At 46.0% G+C, this 27,057-nt stretch overlaps 1 protein-coding gene and 1 long non-coding RNA gene across 5 annotated transcripts in view; one reads left to right on the forward strand and one right to left on the reverse strand.

Moving 5' to 3' along the window:
- The first annotated feature begins 445 nt into the window (after positions 1–445).
- The window catches only part of LOC128352836 (uncharacterized), a 31,079-nt gene continuing 4,467 nt past the window's right edge, over positions 446–27,057 (forward strand). The window contains exon 1 of the long non-coding RNA XR_008320652.1: positions 446–521. This is a non-coding gene — a long non-coding RNA (uncharacterized LOC128352836). The remainder of the gene's footprint in view (positions 522–27,057) is intronic.
- COL22A1 (collagen type XXII alpha 1 chain) overlaps positions 8,587–27,057 on the reverse strand; it is a 261,520-nt gene continuing 243,049 nt past the window's right edge. For all 4 annotated transcript variants that reach the window (XM_053313307.1, XM_053313306.1, XM_053313309.1 and 1 more), the window contains 9 exons: positions 25,988–26,041; positions 25,215–25,286; positions 24,016–24,051; positions 21,859–21,903; positions 21,273–21,452; positions 14,450–14,516; positions 13,307–13,489; positions 10,510–10,587; positions 8,587–8,911 (listed from right to left, as the gene is read on the reverse strand). In XM_053313307.1, the coding sequence (XP_053169282.1) occupies positions 8,724–8,911; positions 10,510–10,587; positions 13,307–13,489; positions 14,450–14,516; positions 21,273–21,452; positions 21,859–21,903; positions 24,016–24,051; positions 25,215–25,286; positions 25,988–26,041 (903 nt within the window). In that variant the 3' untranslated portion in view covers positions 8,587–8,723. The remainder of the gene's footprint in view (positions 8,912–10,509; positions 10,588–13,306; positions 13,490–14,449; positions 14,517–21,272; positions 21,453–21,858; positions 21,904–24,015; positions 24,052–25,214; positions 25,287–25,987; positions 26,042–27,057) is intronic.

Raw genomic sequence — 27,057 nt, forward strand, 5'->3', positions numbered from 1 at the left:
ATCTTATTTCTTGTCGCACAGAAGCATGAAGCTGCTTCCTGGTTGGTTCAGTCATCTGTATCCAAGTGGATGAAATGTCAGATCTCTTTAATCAGTACAATATCAGATGGCTTATTATGAAACTGATCTCATACATTGAGATCATTGTGCACATTGTGTTAGGAAACTCTTAAAAATGTGGTCATTGACATTGAGAATGGGGTCTGTGTGCCACATAATAAAAAGTAAATCTAAAGCAAAGCCCTTCAACATTCCTCCTCCTCCTCTATGCTTCCGCATGGGACTCAAAAGGGCTGGTTCAGATGAAATATGGAACTATGGGTCCCGTGGTTCCATTTCCCCCTCCCCCTGCTCTCCCGTCTGCTTTAAGACCTATTTCAGTCTTGCTGACTTGAAGTCAGTGAGACTGTAGAGAAGCAGGGGAGCTGGCTGTGTGGGCTTTCTTCTTTTCTGAAGGACATGGCCAATAGGAGCTGGAGCGAGGGAGAAGCTTCTTCCCTCAACTCTGGTTGGAGGCAAAGGTAAAGACGCATCTTTAAAGATGCATCTATTCACTCAGGCTTTTAATTAAATATTGTGTTAATAGTTTTAACATTGTTTTAAAATTTAAATTGTTGTAATTTACTGTATCATTGATTTTTTAAATTAATTTTTTAATTGTTGTTGCTATTTATTTTAACTAATGTTTTAACTTTTTCTGTTGGTTTGCTTTGTTGTAAACCGCCCAGAGACATGAGTTTTGGGTGGTATTAAAATATGTTAAACAAACAAACAGTGCTCCTGGATTGGATGTAATGAAGGCACCACCAAAATGCAGTTATTGGCGGCGTAACTCACTACAATCCAAAGGTAACAAATCAAGTTAGGGGAGGAGAACCACGGTACCATTTTTACTTTTAACTACAGTTCCCCGGGTTCAGATATTTGGCTTGCGAAACCAGAGATAAATGGACCTCCAGTTTTGTGTTTTGCCTGAATCTGGCCTATGTATGCTCTCTTGGCTTGGCCATTGCTCAGAATGGTGGCATCAGCTTCCTGGGGCAGGTGAAGACACTCCATCTCCTCCTGATTGTGCAGAGGATTGAGGTCTTAGCTGCACAATTTGATGGCTCTTGTTCACATACTTTGATTCATACCCATATATGAACAGAGTTTGGAGCAAAAATATTATTTGGACATTACCCTGTTCTCCCCTCCTGCCATTTCCTTTCCTTTCCTTTCCGTTCCTTATGGAGCAAGAGAATTTCTGGGGACCCACCAGGTCATCTTCGTTCTCTTCAAATCCTGACTCATCTTGTCATAGTAGGAGACAGTAGGGGTTGGAAGGCTGTACACTACATCATATCACTCTGAAGGCAGTTCATTTGATTGGATTACTGTCAGAGCCAGGATGAGGACTGTGCACAGCTTTACCCTAACCCAGGGATTTTCAGCCTTTGGTGCTCAGGTGTTGTTGGACTACAACTCCCATCATCTCCAGCCACAGTGGCCTTTGACCATTTGGTGGGAGTTGCAATCCAACATCTGAGCACCCCAAGGTTGAGAACCCCTGTGTTAATCTAAACCTAGAGTTCTTGTTCTCCAACTCAAAACTCCCACTGGTTAGTTGTGGGGACTGCGCTGACATACAGCAGCCAGAAGAGAGGGCTTTTAGGGCTGTGCACGGAACCGCTCTGGGCAGTTCGGTATGAGTCCAGTACACAAACCAAGCCGCCTGGTCTGTGTACCGATTCTGCTGAACCAGCCAGTGGTTCGGTTTGTGTCCAGAACTGGGATCATTGAGCTTGAGCTGAGCAAAATTGGCCCTGGTACTAATGAAGCAGTTTGGAAGAGGTTTGGAAGTGGTTTGACCAGTTCGAGTGCTTGTAAAGGGGAATCTGGTAATGACCCCCCCCTTTAAAAGCACCGTCAGGGAGCCCTACAGGGGTTTAAAAGGCCAAGCAGGAGGTGGGTGAGAGGTTACCTTATCCACTGTGGCAATGGCATGGCTACTTGGGTGGAGGTGGGGTGGTGGTGGCTCCCCTAGGACCCGCCAGTGCTCCCCCCATCATCTGGGCTAGTGGAGGCCTGGTTTGGGCCTCCGCACAAGTGTAGAGGCCATTAGAGTGAATTTAGCACATGCACGGAGGCCCAAACCGGGACCTTGCCAGCCCAGATGATGGGGGGTGCTGGTGGGGACTAGGGGACCCCCACTTCTGCTCCAGAGTAGCTGTGGTGCAGCCACAGTGGGTAAAGTAACCTCCTCCCCCCACCGCCTGGCCTTTTAAACTCCCATTGAGTTCCACAGCGGTGCTTATAAGGGGGAATCCTTACCGGATTTCCTTTTACAAGCACAAAAACCAGTTGAACCAGTTCTGAACTGGTTCGTTAGAATTGGGGCCAGTTCAGCTCGAACTGGCCGGTCTTTTTGGAGGGCCTATCGGGTTTGACTCAAATCCAGGTTCAACTTGAACCGGTTTGTTCATCCCTAATGGTTTTCCCAAGCTGCGGTTATTTACACTAATCAATCCAATCCAAAAGCTGCATACTGCCTGCCAATCAAAAGGATTCTGAGGCCTGTGTGGCCACAGGCTCAGTCCTAAGCACAAGACATCAGGGTCCTGGCTGAACCCTCTGACTTCCTCACATCAATTCCCAAGCACTCTTTCCATGAGAAGAGATCCCATTTAAATTGGGAATAATTCCGAAACTCTCTCTATCTGAATCTCTCCCCAAATTTTGAATTACTTGGTCTCATTTGGAGTGGCACTGATGTAGTAGCTATTTGCCATTCTTCTGGCATTGCTTTCTGGGCACTGTACCTGACTTCTTTACAGAAATGGTTCATGTATTTTTTTTCCTTCCAGTCTGCTAATATCTGGAACTACCTCTCAGAACAGTTGTGTGAAGCCTCTTCTCTTACTTCCTCCAAATCCCTCCTCAAAACCCCTGTTTTCTTTTAAGGCTTGGTAGAATCCCTTTAGCCACCTAACAGCACAGCAGAGAGTAACTTGCTTAGGGAGCAAAAGGTTGCTGGTTTGAATCCCTGCTGGTATGTTTCCCAGACTATGGGAAACACCTATATAAACACCTGGTATGTTTCCCAGACTATGGGAAACACCTATATCGGGCAGCAGCCATATAGGAAGGTGCTGAAAGGCATCAATCATCTCGTACTGTGTGTGAGCTGGCAATGGTAAACCCCTCCTGTGTTCTACCAAAGACAACCACAGGGCTCTGTGGTCACCAGGAGTCAACACCAACTCAATGGCACAACTTTACTTTAGAACCCCTTTGGCCTTATATCAGAATATAACGAAACCTAAGGATGTGGAACGGAAATAAATGCATATTCTTTCCTGTTGATCCTGCTGTAATCTCTGTTCCCTTTTTCTATTGTCTTCCTTGATCTGAATTATGTTAAGGTCCTTGAAGCAGGGATTTTTATATTGCAAAAAGAACTACACACACTAATAGAACTAAACAAACAAGTCACAGGCATGATTATTTGGGTGCATTGATGCAACACTAGTTGATAGTTTATCAAATGTGCACAAATGCTCAGGCACATCAGTGAGGAAAAAAAGTAATGCATATGAAGATATGAAGTTTGACAAATGACTCCTGTATCAATTCCAAAATGAATTTTAGAACTTTTCTATGTTAAACTGGAATACAGGCAGAGAAGGCAAAACAGAGGAAAACAGCTTATCCCTAATTTCCATACACATATTTATAGGTACAAGTGTGGACCAGCAACAAAATGTTGCAGTATATCCCAGGTGTGCATGTTACCAGTGCCTGAGCATGGTGAAAGTTTTAGGCACCTTTTCCACTCAGAAGAAGAAGGGGTTGTGAGGGAATATTCTTCAAGCTAAGAAATTTCCTACTTTTTCTTGTTACTCCATCACACCACTGAGTTCCACTAGCTTTGCCCTCCTGGTTGTCTGTTAACTGACCTCTGAGTCAACAAACATTCCAAACATTCCAGGCTATTGAGTTACTCACTGGGACTTACTTTGGGATTTCCCCCTTCTGTAGGTTTTTTTCCTTTAGATTTTTGTGAGACCAACATATCTGCAGGCTACCTCAAGTATGCCGATACCTCCCTCCAGTGGCTGTTGCTGGTGTCTATCTTATGTTTCTTTTTAAGATTGTGAGCCCTTTAGGGACAGGGAACCATTTAATTTGTTTATTTATATTTATGTAAACCACTTTGGGAACTTTTTTTTGAAAAGCAGTATATAAATATTCATCATATTCATATCCGTATTCCTGTCACTTACAGGTGCTCCAGTTACGCGTCCATACGGACCATAACATTCCCAGCTCTTTCTGAATACTTGTAGTCAGCAATTGTTCTCAGAGGAAAAGGTTTCAAAGGCTTGTCCTTGCAAACAGAACTGAGCACTGAAGCCTCCACTCTTCGAAATTAAGCACTGCACACAAATGCACTGGACAACTCAATAGGGGAATAGTTTAATAATCCCATTAGAAATGGCAGTCACCACCTTAGTCAAATAGCACCATGAGGCAGGGCTGCACAAGGAACCAGAGAGAAAACAAAAACTCAACACCAACAAACACCTTTTGCAAGAAGACTCAGTCCAGCATGAAAGAGATGAAACCGCAAATCAAACTTCCTTAAAGATTTTGGCAAACAGATTTGTTTGCCACCAAAATGCTTCTGGGATTTCTCTTTCCAAGACAAAGCAAGCATCATAATTGTTTGGAATACAGCCTATTTGCTAAAATCACAATAACTTAGAAACTCCATTTTTGTTTTTAAAGGAACGCACTGATGCCATAAAACCCACATAAACATAGCACCATTTAAAATATATAAATAACATTTGTCTGCAGTACTAAATCTTAAAGAGCATAGTCTAAGCATTCCTCTTTCTGAAATGCTGGACTTTTTGGTGAAGTGCTGCCCAACTAGTGCCCTGATTCCCCCCCACCTACCCATCCCGCCAACACAGCTGATGAGTCCACTGGTTTAATCCATTGTCTGTTACTGCTCCACAGCCTACAGGAAAAGATCAGATTATTTCACAAAGGGAGAAAAAGTCCACATGGCTGTTTATAGGCAAATTCAGATGAGAAATGTCAATGTGTGTTAAACAGCTGCAAAGGGATTTATGGGAATTGTGCTGTCACACATCCACGAGAACCCATCACTTGGTGATGCAGCAACTGGTTTACATGAAGAAGGCCCCAGTTCCAATCAGTGGCATCTCCAGTTAAAAAAAGACCTCTAGGTAGCAGGACTGGGATATGACTCTTGGGGAGCTGCTACCAGTCAGAGAAGACACTACTGGGCTGAATGAAGCAATAGGATAAGGTACCTCTGTGTGTTCAAAGCATCACAGTAGGAACATAGGAAGTGCCATATACTGAGTCAAACCATTGGTCTATCTAGCTCAGTATTGTCTTCACAGACTGGCAGTGGCTTCTCCAAGGTGCAGGCAGGAATCTCTCTCAGCCCTATCTTGGAGATGCCAGGGAAGGAACTTGGAACCTTCTGCTCTTCCCAGAGTGGCTCCATCCCCTGAGGGGAAGATCTTACAGTGCTCACACGTGTAGTCTCCCATTCATATGCAACCAGGGTGGACCCTGCTTAGCTAAGGGGACAAATCATGCTTGCTACCACAAGTCCAGCTCTCCTCTCAGTAGCTCAGTGGTAGAGCATCAATTTTGCATGCAGAAGGTTCCAGGTTCAATCTCTGGCATCTCCGGCTGAGAAAAACCTCTGACTGAGAACTTGGAGAGAAGCTGCTATTCATTGGTTGCCATCAGATGTAAGGCAGAACCACAGGTCCATCTGATCCACACCCACTCTCCCATCCGCATTAGGATGTTCTCTGCAGTCAGTAAGACTGCAGAGAAGCAGGGGATCTGGCTGTGCGGGCTTCCTTCTTTCATGAAGGACAGCCTGCACAGCCAATAGCAGCTGGAGCGAGGGAGGAGCTTCTTGCCTCAGCTCCGATTGGCTACAAGGCTAACAGTGGTGTCAGCAATCAGACGTAACTCTGGCACCACTCAACCAGAGGTTGAGGCAGTGAGACTTAGAGATAAGTCTTGGTTTGGGGAGGGAAGCCGTGGGTCCAATTTTGGTTTAACTGCGATTGCCCATGTTCGGATGTGCAGCTTGCAAAACCGGAGGTAAAAGGACCTCCGCTTTCATGTTACGTGTGAATGTAGTGTAGATAATATTGAACGAGATGGCCCAATGGTCTGACTTTGTTTCAAGCAGCTTCCTATGTTTCTAATACCCTGAGCCAATAGGAGGACTTTCCCCTGCCACCTCTTGCAAATCGGTGGCGCAGTCCTGACTTCAAGTCCAGAAACAATGAATAGTTGAATGTCTGGAGCACATGTCTGCCCCTCGTGGTTCCATTGAAGTTGTGGAAGGGGAGAAGACTCACACCCCATGCCCCTTGATGTCTGCGCATTCAGGATTAGCGGGATACAGCTGTTTGTGTGCAAGGCTTCTTCATGCATGCGGGAACCCTGATCAGCTCGGGTTCCTAGTTACACAAAAGAACTTGATGCACCTAATGCTGCAGACACATACGTACTTTCACACTAGTACTGGATGTGCAGATAAAAGAAATGGGGCCAGCTGGGCCTGTCCCATTCCCCCCTCCATGCATGCACTGAATGCACAGGAATTTAGGGACATAGGAAATTGTAATATACAGAGTCAGGCCATTGGTCCATCTAGCTCAATACTGTCAACACCGACTGGCAGCAGATTGTCCAAGGATGCAGGTAGGAGTCTATCCCAGCCCGATCTTGGAGATGCCAGGGAGGGACTTGGAACTTTCTGCATGTAAGCATGCAGATGCTCTTCCCAGAGCAGCCCCATCCTCTAAGGGGAATATCTGACAGTGCTCACACATGTAGTCTCCCATTCAAATGCAAAGCAGGGTGGACCCTGCTTAGCTATGGGGACAAGTCATGCTTGCTACCACAAGACCAGCTTCTTGTAGTACCTTTTGCATTGCAGAAAGGTACCTGTGGGGAAAATAGCTCTCGGTTGAATTTGTGAAATCCGTTCTGGGCCACATGAACCTTGGATTGAGCCAGCTTCTGTCCATGCATTGATCCTGGTGCCATTTCAACCTTGTCCCTGAGAACAGTGCTTCTTCTCACCATAGCAGTGGAAGGCAGACATTCACTTCTATGGGAGAAAACTTCATATTGGTAGTAAATGCGATAGGTTAGGGATTTTCTATTTGCATACTAATTGGTTTACAACGCTGTCACCCATCCTGCACCTTTGGGAATGGGGCCAAATTTAAAAACCAAGAAAATAGATTGAAAATAATAGGTTACCCACAACACACGGATATCATAAACACACACCACTTGGGTTTTATGGTTTCTCTCAGTGATGAGGGACTGAATGGGGTTGGAGATTCCACTTAAAACAAGGCAAGAAGTATTTGGGACCAAGGAGGGCCAAATTGGATTTTGGGGCTCAGTACCAGGTGCAGGAATCTGGGACTCCATTGAATATCTAAAACATGAGAGGGCAAGAGAAGAACCAGCAGGCAAGAGAGAGGGTGCTGAATTCTTCTTTCCACTGCCCCACTTCCACTGGACACACCCTTCATTCAGCCATTTCCCCCTCTAGCCAGGGCATGTTTACTGTAGTTGGAAAAGAAATAGCTGACCAAGAATGCAGAGGAAAAGAGGGGGAAGGGAGAGGCTTAAGTGCCCCTCATTTCACCCACCACATCGCCCCCTACAAATTCTTGGGGTTGTGCGGTTTGGGGGAGTCCTGGGGTCCCAGCACCAGGTTGCACTGTCTCCTGGGGTAAAGCACTTCAATGGACCCTTACCCCATTGCATGATTGGCTCCCATCCACCCACCAGCTTACCAGCCAGCGGTGTTTGGCAGGCCGTGGCAGTCGCTGGCAGTTTCCACCCGCAGAGGGTGAGAAGAATAAAAGCTGCCACCACGGCTAGAAAACCCTTTAACTCCACCTCTCCCATTGGCTAGTGGGCTTTCTCCCAAATGCCCCTCCATTATTGCCAGGACTTCTGGAAGAAAGCCCATTGGCGAGTGAGGAGGGCAGAGAAGGAGCAGCTGTCTTGATTAATGTGATAGCTCATCTTTCTCCCACGGTCCCCACTGACTAATGGAAGCAGCCCCCCAGGACTCACAAGGGCATAGGGGCCTTTGGGAGATGCATCCATTGGCAGATGGGAGACCCTGGCACTAATGGCAGCAGTCACACAAGTCTGCTGGCTGACATGCTCCACTGCTACCACCAGGGGGAGCCATGGACTCTTGGACCTGTGTGTGATCTGGCCCACCTAAGACACTGGCCCTGTTTAGTCTCTACTAAACACTGAGTTTGGCCCTGAGGGACAAAAAAGAAATCCAGCAGCCAATATAACTTCCTTTTCTCTGCTAACCTGTATTCTGACTACAGAATGTTTATGCTTCATTGTCGTTATTTATATTAAAAAAATCTTTTTTACAAATCTTTAAAAATTTGCCCTGATATTGGGGGGGGGGGGGAGAAATCACTTATCACCTCATAAAAGAACAATGAATCGTTTCCTTATTTATAATAAACTTGACCGACCGGCAGCATTTGATGGTTTTAATAGTCTTAAAAGGCCTCTTAGAAAGAAACAGGAGTGTAACTGGTTAGTTCTCCTGACTTCCTGACTGAATTCAAGTTTCAGAAGTGCATCCATAGGAAGTCCAAGGGAGGCTTCACTGTTCAGGGCCCCTTGACGTTGCTGGGCCTGGCTGCTAGGCTTGCATAGTAGGCACACTGAGAGGGGTCACATTGTCCGTTGGCGCCTGGAGGACCTTGGGGGCCCATAAGGCCAGGAGCGCCCACATCTCCTTGGGGGCCTGGTGTTCCCGGCATCCCGTCTTTGCCATAGCCAGGTTCACCCTGAACACCTATGAAACAAAGCATTGTGGGTAAGCGTCGCTGCCATAGGCTGTATCAGGAATCTGTATGGCCACAAATACAGAGCATGCTGCACATATGATGGTTCATAAAATTTAAACCTGGATAGGTAAAAATATAAACATCATTCTATATTTATTTAACAACATTGCAATGATTCTTCCTCACTTGGAGGCAGTCTGTTTCTAGCACAGTGGTTCATAAGAGCATAAGAACAGCCCTACTGGATCAGGCCCAAGGAAGCCCATCTAGTCCAGTATCCTGTTTCACACAGTGGCCCACCAGATGCCGCTGGAAGCCACAGGCAGGAGTTGAGGGCATGCCCTCCCTCCTGCTGTTACTCCCCTGCAACTGGTACTCAGAGGCATCCTACCCTTGAGGCTGGAGGTGGCCTATAGCCCTCCGACTGGTAGCCATTGATAGACATCTCCTCCATGAAGTTATCCAGACCTTTCTTAATGCCATCCAGGTTGTTGGCTGCCACCACATCTCATGGCAGAGAATTCCACAAGTTGATTATGCATTGTGTGAAAAAGTACTTCCATTTGTTGGTCCTAGATTTCTTGGCAATCAATTTCATGGGACGAAATTTCATGGTTCTAATGTTATGTGAGAGGGAGAAGAATTTCTCTCTATCCACTTTCTCCACCCCATGCATGATTTTATAGACCTCTATCATGTCTCCCCGCAGTCGTCTTTTTTCTAAATTAAATAGCCCCGGGTGCTGTAGCCTTGCCTCATAAGGAAGGTGCTCCCAATTTGTGGGCCTTCAGCTGCTGCTGAACTATATCGCCCATTATCCCCAGCTACAATTTATTGTGGCTGGGGATGATGGGAGTTGTAGTTCAGCAACATCTGGAGGACCACAGGTTGGGAACCACTGCTCTAGTCTATAATAGCAAGTTCTAATTTTTATCCCTTCAAAGGGCATGTTTCTACACAGGGTGTTCTTTTCAGGAGCACTGAAATAACAATAGGGTGAATGTGATCACAAAAAAAGCCACCAGGAGTTGGGGAAAATCTTCAGTCCTCCTAAGACATGCTTGAAGGGAGTGACAGCACCATCTGCCATATAACATATGATTGTTCCTGCTCTTAAAGCAAGCTGTCATTCTTTAAATAGAGGCTGTTGTCATGTCACAAATTAAAAAAAAACAATTTAAAAAATCCCTAGATGGGACAAAGCAGTGCTCTAGGTGGGATGCTGCCCCCAGTGGCCCACACCTTGGCTATAGGGCTGCTCTGAGGGCACTTTCAAAGGAGATCTCCAGTCTCATCTGCTAAGAATTCAGTCCCCTGTTAACTGAGCAAAGAGGCACCTTTTAAAAGTGGTGATTCTCTTTATTTAGCAGGGGGAGAGCAACTGCACAGCACAATCTAACCCCTGCACAGAATCCCTCCAGTGGCTGTTGATGGTGTGTATCTTGTGTTTCCTTTTTAGAATTGGAGCCTTATGGGGGAAGGGAGCCATTTAATTTAATTTAATTTAATTTAATTATGTATATATATGTAAACCACTTTGGAAACTTTTGTTGAAAAGCTGTATATAAATATTTGTCATAACCGTAAGAACAAAATGGCCACCCACCTGGAATTCCTGGGGGACCTTTTTCACCCCGTTGGCCAATACCAGCATCTCCTTTTTCTCCTTTGTCTCCTCTTTCACCTGGTGGGGGAAAGCAGTTACGTTTGACCTTAACAGTTACAAAATTCTGACAAAAAAGCAAAAGGCATGATCCTAATCCAGACCATTTTACCTCCAGTGTCCAATATATTAACACAGGGGTTCCCAACAGGGAGTACAAGAACCCCTAGGGGTACTTGAAGGACTCCCAGGGGGTACTCAGAGCCATCTGGCCTCTCTACACTGCAGCTGCACTATTTGTTCCCCATCTGAGGATTGCCAGCTTGAAGCCAATGCATCCCCAAAAATGCATCTGCTGCAGAAGGGGAGGAAGGAGGGTGAAATTCCTCCTCCTCTACTTCTGGTTGGCTGGCCATATCTGTTGGAAGTGAAGGACTTTGCGCTGTCTCATGTCTCAATGACAGAGGGGGACAGACTAGTGAGTCAGAGGGCTAGAGGGGTCAAGACATTGGTCATCCCTTCTCTACTGCTCTGACACTATCCCTTTGGTATGTAGATTGCTGCTCTTAGGGACTAACCTCCTTCCTTCCTGCTTGCTACTTCCTCTTCCTCCTTCTCCTTCCCTTCCTTCTCCCTTGCAACATGCAAGCTCCTCTCTCCCTGCAACATGTGTGCAGAGATGCATCCATGTGCATCCAGCTAGCTAGCTAGATTAGAGATCCTATCTCTCCACATTACTATTTAGAATGCAGTTCACTAATAAATGCTCCTTATATTGATTTGAAACTATGAACTGGCTCCAAGTTATTTTGCTCTCAGCATACACGCATGCCTGGGCAGACTCCGCTGTGTTGTGCCTCTGTGCACTCTGCTATATTAGAATGGTATCTATTACCAGAGAGAATTCCGAACAATATGCTGAAGCTCAATGTACAACTTTTACCACTTTGTCTCAGCCTGATTGACAGGCTTCCGGAAATTAGCGCTGAGCATTCCCAATGAAATTAATAGGACAAATAAACTTGTCGCATTGATTTCAGTGCGAATACCAGAAGGTTGCTGGTTCGAATCCCTGCTGGTATGTTTCCCAGACTATGGGAAACACCTATATTGGGCTGCAGTGATATAGGAAGATGCTGAAAGGCATCATCTCACACTGCACAGGAAGAGGCAATAATAAACCCCTCCTGTATTCTACCAAAGAAAACCACAGGGCTATGTGGGCGCCAGGAGTCGAAATCGACTTGATGGCACATTTTACCTTTACCTTTTACTCATGAGTAGCTTAGTCTGGATGTAAGCCAGTGACTGGAGTAGCGTGTCTCATAACTGTAGCTAAAAGCTTTTGAACTGAAAAAACAAATCTTCTATTCTGATGCAATTTCTAACTTTTCAATGCTAGCGATTAATCCATAGACACTAAAATACACAGGCAATTGGGCTTTGTGGCAGTGTTATAGATGTTTCCACTGGTTATGAGGAAATAATTGCTTCTCCATTCATTTCTTTGAAGCTCCACCTTGTTATGCAAACATCTCAAGAGAAAAAAATGTTGGCAGTGGAGGACGATTGAGAATACAAGGAGATGCAAGTCATTCTGTATACAGAATGTCCAATATTTACTGATTATCAGTGCTGACAATATCAGATTAATTTTGTTAATGCCCTCAAACAGATGTATTCCCCTCACTTTTAGGACACAGAATGTAGACAATCTCATTTAAATGATGATCAGCATTCATCAGTGTATCTCTGAGTTTTGAGGCATTCACAAAATTTGTCTGGGGTTGCCAAGCAGACATGAATGCTCATAATTATAATGATTTGGACATTCACTAATATATATTAAAAACAGGGATTTAAATATTCATGTTTTCAGCTTCAGTCAACCCTATCTTCTGTATCTCTCAATTATATAAACAAGGAAAGTGTATGAAATTTATAAATCACAGCATCAATTTAAAATATGTTTCATTGGGGAAAATACGAAATAATTGCTTGTTACTGACAGATTGACTTAGCTATGGAATGTCAATTCGCCTGTTCAGATGTTTGAATCTTAGGTTCAAATTCTGGTTTACTTTAGAATGCTGGCTAGAATAAGCCAGCAGTCCTCCATCATGGCCCAGTTCAGATGCAACAGGGGACCGCAAGTACATTCTGTGCCCTCTCTTCTGTCTGCGTTTGGGGATAGGGGCCGCTATGAAGTCAGAGACACTGCAGAGGGGCGAGGGGGCTGGCTGTGCGGGCTTCCTTCTTTCCTGAAGGACAGCCCACACAGCCAATTGGGCCGGAGTGAGGGAGGAGCTTCTTCCCTCATTTCCGGTTCTGTGGAGCCCAAACTGCTGTGCTAGTGTTTGGATGTAATGCTGGCACCACAGAAATGGTGTGTGCGGTGGTGAAACGTCATTGTGGAGTTTGGTGAGGGAAACCACGGGTCACTTTCTCCTGCAAATTCCATTTCCCTGAATTTGGACGTTCAGGTTAGGAAACCAGGAGTGAAGGGACCTCCTGTTTCCTGTTATGTATGAAGCAGGCCAATTAGTGATTCTGGCTTGTTCCTAAGCAGAACTGAAAGCAGAATTCTTTTGATCCTCTTATGCAAGGGGGAGGAGGAAGCACGCATTTCTGAGTCATTGTGTGAAGCCAGTATTTAATCCTGGCTCCACAGTACATCTGAACTTACCTAACATGGAATGATTCTGCAATCATTCTGCCATAATCAGAATGTTAAATTTTTAAAAAAAATCAAGCAGGAACTCGGAGCAGACACTATTTTCCAAATTTGAAGTTCACTCACCTTTGGGGCCCATTGGTCCTGATGGTCCTTCCAAGCCAGGCTGTCCAGGCCTGCCAGGTTCTCCTGGAGGACCTGACCTACCTGGAAGGCCTTCCTTACCAGGTGACCCTGGAGGCCCTGGTCTACCTTGAGGTGCTTTGATGTGGGACGGTTGCACCTGACTCAAGAGATAGGGCAGTCTGGCTGCAGAAAAAAATAGAAAAAATTACTGGTAGCTGGAGATTTCAAACTAGAAGGGAAAATCATTTAACAAGGTCAAATATTGCATCCATTCTAAGTTGGAATGTGTGTATTCCATGTTGAAGGGCGGGGGGATCCATGAACAGACAATCAAAATTCTGTACCAGGAAAGCTGAATTCTGTGACCTGTACAAGGATGCATAATTTCTGCAGTTTTGCATAATGTATTCTCCAGTGTTTACCATTCTGAATTTATTCAGAAGCAGTAGGAATGGTCTGGAACCTTGTGTTTTATCATAAATGTTGTCAAGACAGGAATTAACACCCTAGGACACCATGGACACATGAAAAATGGCTCAATGGAATACGGTCACAATGCCATTCAAACACAGACACCCAGCTTTGCTAATCAAAACTGTTTGGCTTCTCTTGAAATTCCTCAGAACATATAGTCTATGGCGGAACTCCAGAATGCCCTTCCTATTTCACTTGAGCAGAAATCTGTTAGAACTGAGAATTTTACATCGACTCTTAGCAAGTACCCTCTTCTGGCCACTAGAGGCATGATGAGCTCTTAATAGGTCTGTCTTGGTCAGCTAAGTGTCAGAACTCTTCATTAGTTCTTGAAGGCTACTGCCTTTTTGTGTATGTTGTTCGATGGCTCTCTATTAGTATGCAATACTTAGTTTCCTAATAAATTGTTCTTTGTTTTTTGAACTCAATCTACTGTCTCCAGGTAATCTCTCAGGCTAAACACCTTTACCACCAGAGCATACTCTGCTATTTGAGGGCTTTAATGTTTCTCCTCACACACCTCAAAAAAATGTTGGTGGAAATACTAATTCAAATTGATTTTGAAGTTCGAAATTAGATTCTGCCCCTTCCCGCGGCCCTGATTTCTATGCTCATATGTACGTATGGGTGTCCCAGTCCCTCTCTGGGGTTCACAGTGATAGTTCATACCATCGAGTTGTTTCCCTAACTCTTCTTGAATGAGTCTTCGCAGAGTTTCCAGTGATGGAGGATCCCCCTGGGGAAGAAAACAGAACAAATCATTATCTCCTCTGGCTTCTTTTAGCATCCCATGAACAATTTAGGGTACTGTGTTTACCTACAATGTCCTAATGGGCTTGGGCCTAACATATGGTTATGACAAATATTTGTATACCACTCTTCAACTGAAGTCCCTAAAGAGGTTTACATAGGTATAAATAAATAAATAAAATGGCTGTGAGTCCCCAAAGGGCTCACAATCTAAAAAAAGAAACATAAGATAGACACCAGCAACAGCCACTGGAGGGATGCTGTGCTTGGGATAGATTGGGCCAGTTGTTCTCCCCCTGCCAAATAAAGAGAATCACTGCTTTTAAAAGGTGTTTTTTTGCTCAGTTAGCAGGGGGAAGTACTCTCTCATGTAAGACTAGGTCACCCCCAAAACTGATGGTCCAAAAGAAACAAAAAGACATACCGTATTTTATGGAGTATAAGACGCACTTTTTCCCTTGAAAAATAACCGCCCAAATTCAGGTGCGTCTTGTACTCTGGGGAGAAGTTGGAAGTTGGGCTTGTCGGGAAAGAGAGGGGGGAGGAGGAGGAGGAAGGGCAAGCAGGGAGGATTCGCTTCCCACCTCCTTTCCTCTCTCGCTGGGGCCTGCCGGGAGCGTCCTAGTCAGCCCGCCCGCTGCCCCCTTCCCCAGGCTGCCTCCGGTTGCCGCTCCGACGCTTCTGCAGTGAGGGAGGCTGCTGCCCGCCGACGGCTGCGATGAACAACAACCAGCGGCTGCCGCCGCCGCAGGCCACCAACGTGGGCTCACTGCTGCTCACTCCGCAAGAGAATGAAAGCAAGAGGACAGAGCGGGGCGCGATGGAAGGGCTTGGAGGGGATACGGAGGTGAGGGGAAAAGGAAAGCTCAGAGAAGGAAAACTCAGAGAAGGAAAACTCAGAAGGAAAGCTCAGAGAAGGAAAACTCTCAAAAACTGGATTAAATTTAAGGTGCGTCATATAGTCCGTAGTGTCTTATAGTCCGTCAAATACGGTACTTTTCACATTGCATAACTCTAGCTACTTTATGGAATTCAGAGCGATAAGGTGTGGTGATGGCCCCTTTGATGGCTTGAAAAATGGGATTAAGCATGAGGACTGGTCTACCAAAGGGTATTATCCATGGTAGGACATGGTAACCTCCATGTCCAGTGGTACCAGATGACAGGGACCGGGGCGTAGCAAGGTTGGAGTGGGCCCAGAGACAAGATTTTAAAATGCCCCCCCACCCACTGATGCTAAGCTCATGAAGTAAATAAAGCTTAAATGAGGCTGAATAAGCATAGTAACACACACACACACACACACACACACACACACACACACACACAACCTATGAGCCACAACAGAACATCATCCTAATTTAGTTTTTAAAAGGTTTTGTAAATTGTGAACGATGCAAGTCATTTAATGGCACCAGAGAAAGACATGCTGTTCTGGTAGCTCCAAGTCTTAACACTCACATCAATTTTGGAGGATGGATACAACTGAAGGAAGCCTAGGTGGGTGTGGAGCTGGGGGAGTCAGTCATGTGACTTGCCTCTGGGGGGGGCCAAGGCAGTGGGCCCCCAGACAACTGTCTCCCCTTGCCCGATTATAGTTACGCCCCTGGACAGGGACAAAGCAAATGAGCCCTGCTTGTGAGCTTTCAGCAACACTGAACTGGCCACTTTTGGGAACAGAATATTGAACTAGATGGAAGTTGGTCTGATTCAGCAACACAGTAGGGATGTGCGAATCAATTCGGGTACAAAATGATTTGTACTCAAATTCACATGTTTCAGGTGATTTGTGGTGTGGCCAAAACAAATCACCCTTGTGCTAGCTGGCCAGATTCGGGTCCAAAACAAACCGCCCGGATTTCAGAGCCAAAATAATTGTAGATTTGGACCTCCATTTTGTGGCGATCTCTCTTGCTGTCTCCATTTCATGTCAGGAATTTTTTTTTTTTTAAATCCCACCCTCCCAAGCTTCAGATTTAAAGTTTGCAACAATTGGCTGGCGATTCTCCCCTGGTTTCAGATTGGTTTGTTTCTATTCGGATCTTGTGTTGCCAGGGGTGACTGACCCAGCATTGGCTAGGGGAGGGGACAAAGAAGGGACAAGGGTGGGGAAAGTTCGAAGGAGACATTTTCAAATGTATCCACCATTCATTTCCCCTTCCTGCCTCATGGGAGGAGAGAGAGAGAGAGAGAGAGAGAGAGAGAGAGAGAGAGAGAGAGAGAGAGAGAGAGAGAGAAGCTTTACTTTGCCTTGCCTGCCTGCTGTGGATTCTCTGCCTTTTTGTTCCTTGTGACTTTGGGGAAGATTTGGGGCAAAAATAGGGGTCCGGGGCAGAAGGGTGGGGTGGGTGGTAGTGCCCAGTGGGTGGAAGCTACCACCCAAATTTCAAAGAAATTGGTCAAAGGGGTGATTTTTAAAACAATTTTTTAAAGTTTGCACTTCTTTAAGGTTTATTTTAAAAGTTTGTGCATCTTTGAGAGGTTTTTTCCTATAGGGAATAATGGGGATTTCTGTGGCCTCATAACTCCACTTGGGTGGTGCCAGGGTGGGTCAGAGCAGGTTGTGGTGTAGTGCACATGGGGTGCCAACTACCCCACAAACCACAAACCCATGGGGTACTGGTTTCTGTTGTTTTCAATTTTTGAGATGTTCTGAAAGGATTCTTTGATGCAAAATCATAGTGGATTCTTTGGTCAAGAATCCCTTTGGCCAATTTCTATGAAATTTGGGTGGTAGCTTCCACCCATTGGGAACTACCACCCACCCCACTCTTCTGCTCTGGACCCCTGTTTTGCCCCAAATCTGCCCCATAGATGCACAAACTAAAGAAAATTGGTTTTAAAAAAATCATCCCTTTGGCTAATTTCTTTGAAATTGGGTGGTAGCTTCCAGCCATGGGGCACTACCACCCACCCCACTTATTTGCCCCAGAAACCCCCTTTTTGCCCAAATCAATTCAGATATGGTTTCAGATTAATTCAGATCCAAATAGAATCTGGGGTGATTGGGGTGGGGGGCGTAGATTTGGACCCAAAACAAATTGGGGGTGATTCGATTCAGGTACAAATTGAATAAAAAAGTTGATTTGTGCACATCCCTACAACACAGTTTTTATGTTCTTAGTTGACCACATGTCTTGGTTCATCTAGTCAAAGTCATAGTTAGGCCAATCTGTTGACTCAAGTGGCTCTTGAGAATACAGACTGCTCAGTCAATGACTTTAGTAGGAGTGTGCACGAAACCAATTTTGCATTCCATTCTGATTGCGGAATGGGACGCAAAATGCATTAAATGTTCCATCGGAACAACCAGGTGAGCCGGTTGTTCCCACAGAATAACCCCTGTCCCACTGGACAGTTCTGATCACTATTTTCGATTCCAAAATGGCGGCCACGCATGCATGGCAGTCATTTTAAATCCAAAATGGCAGCCGGACCAGGGTTGGGACGTTCCGCCTTGGAAGGAGTCTTTCTGTTCTGAGCTTCGAATGGGACCCCCTTTTAAAGGGTGTTCTGTTACGAGCTCTGAATGCTTGAAACGGCCCGTTTTGAGACGGAACGTTTTGCCCTTGGAGCATTATGCACATCCCTAGACTCTAGCTATAAGAACCAAAGTATATGGCTCATATATTGATAGTCATTATTTTATTCTCCAGACTTGCAGATGGGGCTGTAGCTCAGCATCAGAGCATCTGCCTTTTATGCAGAAGATCCCAGGTTCACTTTCTGACATCTTCAGGTAGGGCTGGGAAAGACTCCTGCCTGGATCCTTGGAAAGCTGCAGCCACTCAGTAGACTATACTAAGCTGGATGGACCAATGGTCTGACTTGGTAAATTCAGTTTCCTATGTTCATTGGTCTGAATCCAATTTAAGGTTTATGTTGTATACTTTGTTGTACAACATAAACCTTTCACAGATGACCAAGACCTTTGTAACAAAATCAAGTTCTGGTTGGGGATGAAAGCCAAATAGATGTAATGCCAATACTTTAAATTGCTCTCTCTCACACACACAACTTATTGTTTTCTTCTCTTTTGAGTCAAATTCTGGGCATTACATTTTGCTACATGGGAAGGGTGCAGATAGAATCACTTCATGAGCTGTATCCAGCCTGAGGACCATCTGTTGGCCATTCCTAGCCTAAGTGATTCTCCACTTTCCATTTCGCTTTCCATTTCAGCTGGAGATTCAATGCTCCCCTGCCTACAGTCCTCTTACACATGAAGGTCGTTAGAACCCCATTTTTCCAGTCTCAATAGATCCTGATGTGTTGGGGTGGGAGTGGGCATGTGTGAAAATTATCCCCATAGATTATCTCTACCGTATTTTCAGATGTTGTAAAAAGCCACAGGAACCTTTCAGGATAGTAGATATCATTATTTTCCCATTAGCAAAAATAGCAGTAATTTCAGATCTCCTGAAGCACAGTGTGGCTTAAAAAAAAGGGGAGGTAACAATATTTTCCCCATGAATGTGCAAGTAAAATTAATTCTGGCAAAGGTTCTGCAGTCCTCTTTGCTTCCTGCCCTGAGGTCAGCAATCAAGAAAGGCCTGGCCTAGTCTATCAAAGCAAGCAGAGACAGGCTTATTCTTTTTGCTGTGACTGTAGTGTCAGTTGTTCTGCTCCGGCAATCTGTCTAGGGTGCCAGGTCTCCAAGGCATGGATGCAACCCTTCTGCCCACATTAGCTTTTTTGTTCACCTCAATGGAAGAATCAAATTTGTGTGGACATTTATCATGACTGCTTCTCTGTGGTCCTGCACCTCACTGCATCTTGTGGCAGCCTGCTAACACTGAAAGCAGAATCCCTAGGGTCCTGAAGCATCACCCTAGGAAACCACTCATTGGCTTCTCCCTGCAGCAGAACGTATAAAAGGCTTCCTGGACGAGGCAGGTCTTGCTTTAGTATGAAGGTCCTCTTCTGCTGGTGTGTGGTTTTGTTCTTACTCCTGACAGTCTGCTTGGTGTGATCCTTGGCTCCTTCCTGAGTCCTGTCTTCTGTCTCCTGACAGTGACTAACAGGAGACTGCTGTCTCCTGACCCATACTCCTGAGAGTTACTCAGTTTGACCTTTGGTGTGTTCCTGCCTACTGGCTTCTCTCTGACCCTCTGGCTCCTGATGACTACACAGCTTTGAGCTCCAGCATGCTACTGACCCTTAACGCTTACTTGATCATCCTGGCCCCTGACTGTCTACCTGGAATTATCCCTGATGTGTTCCTAGCTCTTGGAGTCCCAGCTTTGGGCTTCATTCCCCTCATGTCCACTGCCATGGTTCAGCTGTCTGTTAGCATCCTTTGTGCACAACTCAACTGCCCCCCTTTTACGGTGGAGCTCTTGTGCTCAAAAGCTCCTTGTGAGCATTTTAGTACTTATGAATGCTGAAGCACTTATGAATGTTGATTGGAGGGGTTTCTGCATTTTAGGATTTTGTACATATGAGAGCTGAAATGACCTTCCTTCCAAAATTATTTTTTTTTTTGATATTTTAAATGTTCTCCAGATATCCTACCATCTGCCAAATATACATGGCATATTGACAATATCTATATATTTATTTCTCTTAGCCGCCAATGCATGGGGATGTGTGCGGATGATGTAGCCACGACCAATGAAAAGGCGGGGGCGGACCTACTGCTCAGCGCCGGGGCAGACAACAGAAAAAGAAAATGGCAGTGGGCAGTGGTGGCAGATCGCAAAATGGCCTGGCTGCCAGGAGGAGGAAGCGGGAGGCGGTGGCACCGGGATGGCCTGGCCCTGGCCTGCCCGGGTAAGGAGGTGGTGGCAGCAGCAAGCCCTGGTTGTCAGGAGGAGGTGGCGGGAGGTGGGCTCAGAAGGCAGCACAGTGGTGGCATGGCCGCCCAAAAATGGCAGGGAGGGAGGGAGGGAGCCAGGCGACGGGCAAAGCCCCACCCCCTGGAGGAGGCCACCAGTGGGCTTAGGAGGAGGTGCAGTGGTGGCAGAGCTAAGCCGAAAATGGCAGCCAGCCACTCGGTGAAGAAGAGACGCAGCGGGGCCTGGCTGAAAATGGCCTACCACCACAGAGAGGGATAGAAAATGACCTGCTGCTTGGACAAGTAGGACAAGTAGACTAATGACAATTTGAAAATGACCTGCCGCTTGGTAAGGAGGAGGCACGGCAGCAGCAGTGGGGCCTGGAGGGTGGGCAGCAGTGGGAGGGCAGGAGAGACTGGGGCAGGAGGTGGGGTGGGGAGGGCAGGAGGTGGGGTGAGGGAGGGCAAGAGACTGGAGTTGGAGACTGGGGCAGAAAGTGGGAGGTGGGTGGGAGGGGAGCAGGCAGCGAGTGAAGCCCCACCACCTGTTGGAGACTGGGGCAGAAGGGGGGTGGGGGATGGCCTGAAGGTGGGGGGGTATACTGTCGAACAGATGCTCTGTGGGGGTTCAGCTTGTATATTTTAATTTATCTATTCTAAATTGTCATTAGTCTACTTGTCCTTTAAAAAAAATGGCACAAGTGGCCCATAATTATATCAGTTAACAGGAAAACAAGCACAAATTATAACAACCTTCAGCAATCAATTAATTTAAGACCTTCAAAGGCATGTTGAAATAAGTGTGATTTTTACTTCTCACCAATTGAGCCCAGAAAAGCAAACTGGTCATGAAGATGCATTAAAATAGGGGTCGATGTGATCTGATTAAGGTGCCTTAGTTAACAACTGTTCTAGCAGTGTGTACTTTTCTAAATTTTATCCCAAAATCCCATTTCACGTACTCACCCTAGGCCCAGGAAATCCTGGTTGCCCTGGAGGACCTGGAGGTCCACCCTGTCCTGTGTCTCCCGATGGTCCTGGTGGGCCCATTAATCCAGTGTGTCCTTTACGACCAGGGATCCCAGGTTCTCCTGGTGGGCCTTTCTCTCCTGCTGGACCTTTTTCGCCTTTATTGCCAGAATCTCCCTGTTGGATGAAACCATCATAGTCAGTGCAGTTGGTTCTAGGAAGCCAGGCAGATGGTGATTAATCGGATCAGGACAGAAACTGAAGAAAAAGTCTTCGCTATCAGTATTTCTGATATAGTTCCAGTTAAAAGCAAGTGCCAGTTATCCAGGATGACTTCAGTTCCCAAGTCTTGCTGTGGATGCTTGTTGGGACCTTTGTCAATGACTGCTGGAACAGCCAAATCAGACAAGGGGAACAGGAAGCAATCAAGAAGCCAAGGCAAATAATCGCAGAAGCTACCCCATGATTCCAATGTAGCAAGGGAATGGTGGTAGGCAGCATTAGCCAGCCCACCACTGGCACTTGCTTAAGGACCTTGGAAATCAAGGATCATATCTTGACATTAATGAAGCTCTCAACTTACCCTGTCACCTTTGCCTCCAAGTGGGCCGGGTTTTCCTGGAGTGCCCTGCAAGAAAATAAGAACAGTGCTGCAGGATCAGGACCAACACCCATCTAGTCCAGCATGCTGCCTCCCACAATGGCATGCCAGAATGCCCCTGGGAAGTCATAGACAAGAGGTGAAGGCATGCCCTCTCTCCTGCTGTTGTTGCTCTGCAACTGGTATTCAGAGGTATCCTGCCTATGAACCTGGAGGTAGTGGTAGCCTATAGTCAACAAGACTAGTAGCCATTGATAGGCTTGCCCCCTTTAAAGCCACCCAAGCTAGTGGCCATCGCCACATCCCTTGGCAGATAATTCCCTAGATTATGATAGGTCTGACAAAGGAAAAGTCAACTGTGATTGTTGATGGCACATGGGCAAGTATTTTCAGTGGTGACACCATCCTCTGGAACTCCCTGCCCCTTGGTCTTAGGCTCACTTCCTCTCTGTTCAGTTTTAAACAAAAGCTGAAGCCCTTCTTATTTCTCCCTCTAACTATATACATATTTCTCTCTGACTTTGCTGTATGAATTATTGTCTTTTATATCTGCACATTAATGATTCTAGAGGCTGCTGTGGTTTACTGTGGGTTTTTATTTAAATGTTGTTACACACACACACACCGGTGTTGAAGAGGGGGAAATAGCAGTGGTGAGGGGAAAATAGCACAGCGGGGGCTGGGCAGCAGCAGTGGAACATTGGGGCTCCCAGAGGATTTGGGGGCCCCAGGAGGCCACGGACCCCTGCCTTGTCATCCGTTCCTAAATGCACCACTGGAAACAGACAATAGATGCTGGAGTGCACTCTTCTCCATGTGACTAGATAGTGGGTGTGTCCTGTTGGTTCCAGTTCCACTTCTGGAAGCTCAAGAATGTTGAGAAACCCCTGAAACCTCTTGTGGTCTCAGAGTGGAGTGCTGAGAGAGTGGAGGTTGCTCCCTTCTGAATGGACTCAGAAGTCTCCTGGCAACAGAACTGGGATCATGGGGCTAGTGGCTTCCCTGGTTCCCCCAAATATGAATATGACAAATATTTAAATACCACTTTTCAACAAAAGTTCCCAAAGCAGTTTACATAGATATAAACAAACAAACAAATAAAATGGCTCCCTGTCCTCCAAGGGCTCACAATCTAAAAAAGAAACACAAGATAAACACCAGCCACAGCCACTGGAGGGATGCTGTGCTGGGGATGGATAGGGCCAGTTGCTCTCCCCCTGATAAATAAAGAGAACCACCACTTTTTAAAAGGTGCCTCTTTGCTCAGTTAGCAGGGGACTTAGCCTATCTGCATCATTAGCCCCTGGGAGTTTAAAGAGGGTCTGGCACACTGTGCAGTCTTGTCCAGGGGAGGGACTCCCATCTCCTGAGTCCTCCAGATTCTTGCTCTCTTGTGAGTGCTGAGGTGTCAATTCTGGGGGCAGGAAACACTCCCTTCCCCCCAGCTACCGGAACATCCCCTGGTGGAAGTGACACCACCTCCTGCAGATCACTGGGGAGTGAATGGGTCATGTGGGGATGAGCCCTTGGCCTCCACCAATCCCCGCACTCCAAAACATGCTTTGAATTGCTTCATCTGACATGTCTCTGTCATGCCCAGGTCAATGTGAGGAATCCTCACCCTGCTCAATGAGAGGGCCTATTGAAAGCAAAAGGTTTTTTCTTAAGAGTCCTGGGCTATTAAGAGAATTTTGGAGTCCAGTTGGGGAGGTACGTTTATTGGTGGAGCCCTTTCCCTTCCCTTGGAAGGCCTGTCTGGAACCCATGCTGTCCTTTCATCACCTGGCAATGGCCTTTTTTATTCTCCCAGGACTTTTAATTTGTTTTTAGCCCATGTTTGAACTGCTGTGTTTACTATTATTTTCGTGGTGCTTTATGATATTGCTTTATTGTTTGATTTCCTTTTTAGAAATTGCCCTGGAAACTTGCTGTGTGTGTGTGTGTGTGTGTGTGTGTGTGTGTGTGTGTGTGTGTGTGTGTGAGAGAGAGAGAGAGAGAGAGAGAGAGAGAGAGAGAGAGAGAGAGAGAGAGAGAGAGTTTGTGTGTGTGTGTGTAGGCAAGAAAGGAGTGATACTGACAGGTATGGACAATCCTTTTAAAAACAGTGCCTGCATTTAATCAAGATGACAGAAAACTTACCTCTTTCCCTGGGAGACCCTTCTCGCCTGGTTCTCCCTGTGGAATACAAAGTACAGAAGACACACACTATTCAGTTTCTCCATCCATGGTTTCATTTATCCATGGATGGGATACTTATATCATAGGGACCCACCTTTTTTATCCAAAGGGCGAAAAGAGAACCATTTTTTGTCTATTTTCCTGAGTGGCCAGAAATGACCTCCAGCATCATTTCTGGCCACTATTTTGTAGCACAGAACCATGTTGTGGCTCTTTTCTCCCTCCACAAAAAAAACCCAGGTCAAAAATTGGAGGCTGGGGCAGGGTGGTTGGGGGCATTGCTGGAGAGCAAGCTACTGTGTTTATTTCTGCTCCCCAGTTTTTGTTTTTATTTACTGTGATTTTCAGCACACTTCAGTGTGCTTAGAAACCTAACCCTCCAATCCCCATAGGGCCAAGGTCTCTTCATTCATCTATATATTTAATCCTCCTAGATGTGCTTGATGTGTGGAGAGGGCAGGTGATTGGCTGAGCTATGGAGGCACCAGATTGGTTAGGCACCAGCAGTCGGCACCACTTGCTAGAGTGGTGGGCTGTTTGGGGAAGCTGGTGGCAAGGCGGCTGGTCGCTTAGGGAAGCGTGCGGCTGGCGGTGACCCACTTGGGGAAGCAGGCGGGCACCTGGCAGTGGAGCCTGGGTCGGGAGGAGAAGGGGCGGCAGGGTGAAGCTCCAGTGCCCATTTGAGGCTGGGGAGGGAGGGGAGGGAGGGCAAGAAGCAAGGCTGGGGCAGGAGGTGGAGAGAGGGCAGGAAGAGAGACTGGGGAAGGAGGCGGGGGGAGGGAGGGCAGGGAATCAGGGGAAGGAGGTGGGCTGGGTGTAGAAGAAACAACCAAACAATTGAATTATCCCACCTAAACCCTTAAAAGTAAGTAAACTACTGCACAGATGCTCTGTGCGGGTTCAGCTAGTAGTTCCATAACCCGTGGGAATAGGTGGGAACAGAACCCGCATGAATAAACAGGGCCTCCTGTATTAAGGACTTGATAGTTATACTGTCAAAAACTACTTCTGATAAATGCACCCATTTCTGAAATTCCCATTGGGTTTTGCTTTTCTGCTCACATAGTACCACCAGCCAGGACAGCATCATCAGCAATCACTGATGAATGAGATTCCATCACCGGTTCTGTCTGCAGTGCTATCATTCATTTGCCACTTACCGGAGGCCCTCGAGGCCCTATGAAGCCCGGGAGTCCTGGGCTGCCAGTTTCACCTTTGTTTCCTTTGGGGCCCTTAAAATATAAACATGAAGCAGATGCTAGTCCACAGTCTGAACAAAAACAATGAAGGGAGCCCACTGTACTTGTGGCACTGCTAATCCGATCAAGCGCAAAAGGTCCCTCCGCTTGTGCAATGCAAATTGTGTGCTTTTGCATATGGAACTGGATGCAGCTATAGAACCCGCATCAGAACAGTAATGTCTAAAAAGGGACAGAAGCAGGAAAATGTGTTGTGTAGTTTATTGAATTGGACTGGTTGCCAGACTTAAATTGTTTTAGGCGAATTCTCAGAAGTTGTCTTGAGATGAAAAAATGAGAAAGTCCTCACAGTTGGCCTTCTTAAGGTTCTGGTTTCCTGGAGTCTTGTTACAGGCAGACTGATTTCAAAAAGAGCATGTTCGATTCCATCACCTTGCTTTGACCTGCCATTCCCTCAAAGCCCCCCATTTCAGTTGTGCTCATGCTCTCATTCTCACTCCCTGCCATGGATCTCTGCCAGGTTCATTCTGGGCCTGTTTCCATCCACATGATGTTCTCATTCAGTTGTACATTTCTCCTCTAGGAGGATACTAGCCCGGGCAGAATTAAATATATCCCAAGGATGAGACATATCACTCTTTCCTCTCCACTGGGCCATAAATCATGGCTTATAACTCTTTAATAGCTACTAGAGAGGGAGGGGGGGAGGGAGACTCAGCAAGGACAGTACTTACTGGGCCACCTGGAGAGCCAGCTTCCCCTGGAGGGCCGGGTGATCCATTCTTGCCCTGAAGAGGGTAGGAAAATGGCAGTCAGTCTAACAGACCATTATCTCCGCAGTCTTAGAGCTTGTCTCGTTGTTAGTTTTGTTAGTTTTGCTTACACTCCAATGGAAGTTACCAATATCTTTATTAAGAATATGACGAATATCCCAAATGGTTGGCATACCTTGAAATTCATACATTGCTTCTTCTTATCAGTACCTGGTAAGTTCATTTTAGGTGACATTCAGGGCTGTCCTTGAGGAGCCCTGGCGGGGTGTGGGGCCCAGGGCAAATCAGCCAGTGCGGGGCCCCCTTCCAGTTAGTTTTAATGGGGGTTAAAAGAGCGGGGCTCGGGGTGATCACCCTGCTTGCCATGCCCTAAGGACAGCCCTGATGACATTCAATGCCACCACTGCTAACTGGGCAAAGAGGCACCTTTCAAAGTGCTAATTCTCTTTATATTTAGCTGGGAGAAAGCAACTGGCCCTATTCCGCCCCAGCACAGCATCTCTTCAATGGCTATTGCTGATGACTTCCTTGTGCATCTTTTTAGACTGTGAGCCTGTGAAGGATAAGGAATCAGCTTCTCCTTATTATTCATTTTTCTATATAAACCACTTTGAGAACTTAGTTTAAAAGTGGTATATACAGTAGATAATGATAGTAATAGCAATAGCAATAGTAATAGTAATCCATATCAAATTTGCCCACTGTGTAATGATTGGTCTTCAGTAGCCCAAAACTCCCAACAGGACATCCAGTGATGCTGAGAGACAGATTGCATCCTTAGTACAGCTTGACTACTGATTTGCATTAATAATTTTGGTGAGCCTCAGATTGGGATAGGCAGAACTTCCCCTATAATTTTGCCCCAACTCTCTGTGCTTCTTTTGGAATTCTTTGGGTGTTTTTTTTTTTTTTTTTTGGCCTGGGCACCAAAGCTTGCTACAAAATTGAACCTTTAGCAAAATTCCATGGCAACTCTAATCATTATGGAGTGGCAAAAGGTTGCAGTAATTCCTCCCTAAAGGTTTAAGAAG

The sequence above is a fragment of the Hemicordylus capensis genome, chromosome 4 (genome assembly GCF_027244095.1).
Source record: "Hemicordylus capensis ecotype Gifberg chromosome 4, rHemCap1.1.pri, whole genome shotgun sequence".
Lineage (NCBI taxonomy): Eukaryota > Metazoa > Chordata > Lepidosauria > Squamata > Cordylidae > Hemicordylus > Hemicordylus capensis.